General features: G+C 48.2%; 1 protein-coding gene across 1 annotated transcript in view; it reads left to right on the top strand.

Moving 5' to 3' along the window:
* The first annotated feature begins 285 nt into the window (after positions 1-285).
* The window catches only part of DUSP22 (dual specificity phosphatase 22), a 70,441-nt gene continuing 64,057 nt past the window's right edge, over positions 286-6,669 (top strand). The window contains exon 1 of the mRNA XM_075270779.1: positions 286-507. Coding sequence (XP_075126880.1) covers positions 487-507 — 21 coding nt within the window. The 5' untranslated portion in view covers positions 286-486. The remainder of the gene's footprint in view (positions 508-6,669) is intronic.

Here is a 6,669-nt window from a genome sequence, read left to right as displayed (position 1 = left end):
CGTTCCGGGGGTCCCCATGCTGCTATTTCTGCACTAATTCTGGGAGAATGGCCTAGTTTCTATTTTATACTGTAGGAGTGTAAATGAATGACAATCCGCACATCCCCTACGTGTGACTGCAGCCTAAGAGGTTTTTTTTCATTATGGTTACTCGTGTCCCTGAGTGTAAATGAACTTTTTGTGTCATGTTTTCAGCAGCCTTTGTGAATGGGCCTGACCAATAGTGACGATACAGCCAACGAGCAGCAGATGTCAGTAGTGAGCCTCAGTCAGTAAACAGGGAGTCAGCAGAGGAGGAGATCGTGCAGCCTGAGGCGGGCCTAGTGAGCAGGGAGCAGCTCCAGCTGTTACTGACTGATCACTGACAAGTCCTTGTGCCAGGGAAACCAAAGCAGTCGTGATCCCAGGGCTTGGAGTGCGAGCACCAGGCACACATGTTCTAGGGCTTCCTGTTGTGCTACAGAGTAGTGCGCTCCAGTCACAGCCATGGGGAATGGCATGAACAAGGTACAGTACACTGCATGGCTTCTGTCTACTTGTCTGTGCAGCCAGCATGTCCATGAGGAGAGTGCTCACTTGTAATGATGTCTTGCCGCACCCAGTGATGAATGGACAGTCAGATCCGACATGGAGCTGGTATTAGCATGTATGACATAGAAGGGAGCAGCCATAGTGAGCAGAAGAGACTATATAGTGTGCAGGCACTTTCCTGCCGGGTGACCTCACACAGGGGTGTGACTTGTCTTCACTGCTTCTTACTGGAGCTCGAGGCTTCCTCCTGACTGTCTTGTATAGTCAGGCCAGTGAGGTGACAGGGCACTTGCTGCTCTCATGTCACTCATTTACATAGGCAAGTCCATGTGTGACTACACATGCCACATGTCCTCCGTGACAGGTATATAGCAGGACCTGCCTAGCCATGTCTTCAGTGACATCTGTATAGCAGGATCTGACAGCCCCTGTCCTCAGTGCAAGGTACACAGCAGGACCTGCTGCTCCATGTCTTCAGGGACAGGTATATAGCAGGACCTGCTGCTCCATGTCTTCAGGGACAGGTATATAGCAGGACCTGCTGCTCCATGTCTTCAGGGACAGGTATATAGCAGGACCTGCTGCTCCATGTCTTCAGGGACAGGTATATAGCAGGACCTGCTGCTCCATGTCTTCAGGGACAGGTATATAGCAGGACCTGCTGCTCCATGTCTTCAGGGACAGGTATATAGCAGGACCTGCTGCTCCATGTCTTCAGGGACAGGTATATAGCAGGACCTGCTGCTCCATGTCTTCAGGGACAGGTATATAGCAGGACCTGCTGCTCCATGTCTTCAGGGACAGGTATATAGCAGGACCTGCTGCTCCATGTCTTCAGGGACAGGTATATAGCAGGACCTGCTGCTCCATGTCTTCAGGGACAGGTATATAGCAGGACCTGCTGCTCCATGTGACAGGTACAGGAGGGATGCTGGCCCATCTCCTTAGTTACAGGTATACAGCAGGACCTGCCAACCCATGTCTTCAGTGATAGGTGTACAGCAGGATATGCTGGCCCATCTCCTTATACTGCTGTACACCTGTAGCTTTGTTGCCCCATATCTTCAGTGACAGGTCTATAGAAGGATCTAATGACCTGTGCCTTCAGTGAAAGGGGTACAAGCAGGACTGGACAGCCCATGTCTTCAGTGATAGGTGTACAGTAGTATATGCAGGCACATGTCACATTACTGGCCATCTCTTTAGTTCCAGGTATACAGCAGGATACGCTGGCTCATGTCCTTAGTTACAGGTATACAGCAGGATACGCTGGCTCATGTCCTTAGTTCCAGGTATACAGCAGGATATGCTGGCTCATGGCCTTAGTTACAGGTATACAGCAGGATACGCTGGCTCATGTCCTTAGTTACAGGTATACAGCAGGATATGCTGGCTCATGGCCTTAGTTACAGGTATACAGCAGGATATGCTGGCTCATGGCCTTAGTTACAGGTATACAGCAGGATATGCTGGCTCATGGCCTTAGTTCCAGGTATACAGCAGGATATGCTGGCTCATGTCCTTAGTTACAGGTATACAGCAGGATATGCTGGCTCATGTCCTTAGTTCCAGGTATACAGCAGGATACGCTGGCTCATGGCCTTAGTTACAGGTATACAGCAGGATATGCTGGCTCATGGCCTTAGTTCCAGGTATACAGCAGGATATGCTGGCTCATGTCCTTAGTTCCAGGTATACAGCAGGATACGCTGGCTCATGTCCTTAGTTCCAGGTATACAGCAGGATATGCTGGTTTATGTCCTTAGTTACAGGTATACAGCAGGATATGCTGGCTCATGGCCTTAGTTACAGGTATACAGCAGGATACGCTGGCTCATGGCCTTAGTTACAGGTATACAGCAGGATACGCTGGCTCATGTCCTTAGTTCCAGGTATACAGCAGGATATGCTGGCTCATGGCCTTAGTTACAGGTATACAGCAGGATACGCTGGCTCATGTCCTTAGTTCCAGGTATACAGCAGGATATGCTGGCTCATGTCCTTAGTTCCAGGTATACAGCAGGATATGCTGGTTTATGTCCTTAGTTACAGGTATACAGCAGGATATGCTGGCTCATGGCCTTAGTTACAGGTATACAGCAGGATACGCTGGCTCATGGCCTTAGTTACAGGTATACAGCAGGATACGCTGGCTCATGTCCTTAGTTACAGGTATACAGCAGGATACGCTGGCTCATGTCCTTAGTTCCAGGTATACAGCAGGATACGCTGGCTCATGGCCTTAGTTACAGGTATACAGCAGGATACGCTGGCTCATGTCCTTAGTTCCAGGTATACAGCAGGATATGCTGGCTCATGGCCTTAGTTACAGGTATACAGCAGGATATGCTGGCTCATGGCCTTAGTTCCAGGTATACAGCAGGATATGCTGGCTCATGTCCTTAGTTACAGGTATACAGCAGGATATGCTGGCTCATGTCCTTAGTTCCAGGTATACAGCAGGATATGCTGGTTTATGTCCTTAGTTACAGGTATACAGCAGGATATGCTGGCTCATGTCCTTAGTTACAGGTATACAGCAGGATATGCTGGTTTATGTCCTTAGTTACAGGTATACAGCAGGATATGCTGGCTCATGTCCTTAGTTCCAGGTATACAGCAGGATATGCTGGTTTATGTCCTTAGTTACAGGTATACAGCAGGATATGCTGGCTCATGGCCTTAGTTACAGGTATACAGCAGGATACGCTGGCTCATGGCCTTAGTTACAGGTATACAGCAGGATATGCTGGCTCATGGCCTTAGTTACAGGTATACAGCAGGATATGCTGGCTCATGGCCTTAGTTACAGGTATACAGCAGGATATGCTGGCTCATGGCCTTAGTTCCAGGTATACAGCAGGATATGCTGGCTCATGTCCTTAGTTACAGGTATACAGCAGGATATGCTGGCTCATGTCCTTAGTTACAGGTATACAGCAGGATACGCTGGCTCATGGCCTTAGTTACAGGTATACAGCAGGATATGCTGGCTCATGGCCTTAGTTACAGGTATACAGCAGGATATGCTGGCTCATGGCCTTAGTTCCAGGTATACAGCAGGATATGCTGGCTCATGTCCTTAGTTACAGGTATACAGCAGGATATGCTGGCTCATGTCCTTAGTTCCAGGTATACAGCAGGATATGCTGGTTTATGTCCTTAGTTACAGGTATACAGCAGGATATGCTGGCTCATGTCCTTAGTTCCAGGTATACAGCAGGATATGCTGGTTTATGTCCTTAGTTACAGGTATACAGCAGGATATGCTGGCTCATGGCCTTAGTTACAGGTATACAGCAGGATATGCTGGCTCATGGCCTTAGTTACAGGTATACAGCAGGATATGCTGGCTCATGTCCTTAGTTCCAGGTATACAGCAGGATATGCTGGTTTATGTCCTTAGTTACAGGTATACAGCAGGATATGCTGGCTCATGGCCTTAGTTACAGGTATACAGCAGGATACGCTGGCTCATGGCCTTAGTTACGGGTATACAGCAGGATATGCTGGCTCATGTCCTTAGTTCCAGGTATACAGCAGGATATGCTGGTTTATGTCCTTAGTTACAGGTATACAGCAGGATATGCTGGCTCATGGCCTTAGTTACAGGTATACAGCAGGATATGCTGGCTCATGTCCTTAGTTACAGGTATACAGCAGGATATGCTGGCTCATGTCCTTAGTTCCAGGTATACAGCAGGATATGCTGGTTTATGTCCTTAGTTACAGGTATACAGCAGGATATGCTGGCTCATGTCCTTAGTTACAGGTATACAGCAGGATACGCTGGCTCATGGCCTTAGTTCCAGGTATACAGCAGGATATGCTGGCTCATGGCCTTAGTTACAGGTATACAGCAGGATATGCTGGCTCATGTCCTTAGTTCCAGGTATACAGCAGGATATGGTGGCCCATGTCCTTAGTTACAGGTATACAGCAGGATATGCTGGCTCATATCCTTAGTTACAGGTATACAGCAGGATATGCTGGCTCATGTCCTTAGTTCCAGGTATACAGCAGGATATGCTGGTTTATGTCCTTAGTTACAGGTATACAGCAGGATATGCTGGCTCATGTCCTTAGTTACAGGTATACAGCAGGATATGCTGGCTCATGTCCTTAGTTCCAGGTATACAGCAGGATATGCTGGTTTATGTCCTTAGTTACAGGTATACAGCAGGATATGCTGGCTCATGGCCTTAGTTACAGGTATACAGCAGGATATGCTGGCTCATGTCCTTAGTTACAGGTATACAGCAGGATACGCTGGCTCATGGCCTTAGTTACAGGTATACAGCAGGATACGCTGGCTCATGGCCTTAGTTACAGGTATACAGCAGGATACGCTGGCTCATGTCCTTAGTTCCAGGTATACAGCAGGATATGCTGGCTCATGTCCTTAGTTACAGGTATACAGCAGGATATGCTGGCTCATGGCCTTAGTTCCAGGTATACAGCAGGATATGCTGGCCCATGTCCTTAGTTACAGGTATACAGCAGGATACGCTGGCTCATGGCCTTAGTTACAGGTATACAGCAGGATACGCTGGCTCATGGCCTTAGTTACAGGTATACAGCAGGATACGCTGGCTCATGGCCTTAGTTACAGGTATACAGCAGGATACGCTGGCTCATGGCCTTAGTTACGGGTATACAGCAGGATATGCTGGCTCATGGCCTTAGTTACGGGTATACAGCAGGATATGCTGGCTCATGTCCTTAGTTACGGGTATACAGCAGGATATGCTGGCTCATGGCCTTAGTTACGGGTATACAGCAGGATATGCTGGTTTATGTCCTTAGTTACAGGTATACAGCAGGATATGCTGGCTCATGGCCTTAGTTACAGGTATACAGCAGGATATGCTGGCTCATGTCCTTAGTTACAGGTATACAGCAGGATACGCTGGCTCATGGCCTTAGTTACAGGTATACAGCAGGATACGCTGGCTCATGGCCTTAGTTACAGGTATACAGCAGGATACGCTGGCTCATGTCCTTAGTTCCAGGTATACAGCAGGATATGCTGGCTCATGTCCTTAGTTACAGGTATACAGCAGGATATGCTGGCTCATGGCCTTAGTTCCAGGTATACAGCAGGATATGCTGGCCCATGTCCTTAGTTACAGGTATACAGCAGGATATGCTGGCTCATGTCCTTAGTTACAGGTATACAGCAGGATACGCTGGCTCATGGCCTTAGTTACAGGTATACAGCAGGATACGCTGGCTCATGGCCTTAGTTACAGGTATACAGCAGGATACGCTGGCTCATGTCCTTAGTTCCAGGTATACAGCAGGATACGCTGGCTCATGGCCTTAGTTACAGGTATACAGCAGGATACGCTGGCTCATGTCCTTAGTTCCAGGTATACAGCAGGATATGCTGGTTTATGTCCTTAGTTACAGGTATACAGCAGGATACGCTGGCTCATGGCCTTAGTTACAGGTATACAGCAGGATACGCTGGCTCATGGCCTTAGTTACAGGTATACAGCAGGATACGCTGGCTCATGGCCTTAGTTACAGGTATACAGCAGGATACGCTGGCTCATGGCCTTAGTTACGGGTATACAGCAGGATATGCTGGCTCATGGCCTTAGTTACAGGTATACAGCAGGATATGCTGGCTCATGTCCTTAGTTACGGGTATACAGCAGGATATGCTGGCTCATGTCCTTAGTTACAGGTATACAGCAGGATATGCTGGCTCATGGCCTTAGTTACGGGTGTATAACAGGATATGGTGGCTCATTTACTATTCCTCATATCTTCAGGCTCATGCAATACGTCCTGGTTTACATGCCCTGGTTGTTGGAGTGTCAGTGCTTTTTCAGGCATCCCGTCCCAGCCTCTGGCCATTGCCACTGCACATCCTAGCAGTTTTTCATTCACATCCACTACACCAACTCACACGGTGGGGTTCGGCTATGATAAAGTTCACACAGGCAGCGGGTTTTAAACTCCAAGGGTGCTTTATTCAGATGCTTCAGCACAAAAACAGCATGCAAACAAAATAAACCTAAGCCTGTCCTTCTCTAACTATACAGCAGGTTGCCTCACTATCCCGGTGCAGGCCGAATGCCGTGGCACTAAACACAGTAGAAAACTGTCTGTAACCGCCAAAGGGGTATT

Source organism: Leptodactylus fuscus, chromosome 4 (assembly GCF_031893055.1).
Source record: "Leptodactylus fuscus isolate aLepFus1 chromosome 4, aLepFus1.hap2, whole genome shotgun sequence".
Lineage (NCBI taxonomy): Eukaryota > Metazoa > Chordata > Amphibia > Anura > Leptodactylidae > Leptodactylus > Leptodactylus fuscus.
The sequence above is the reverse complement of the archived record's forward strand: the minus strand, read 5'-3'. Positions and strand labels throughout refer to the sequence as shown.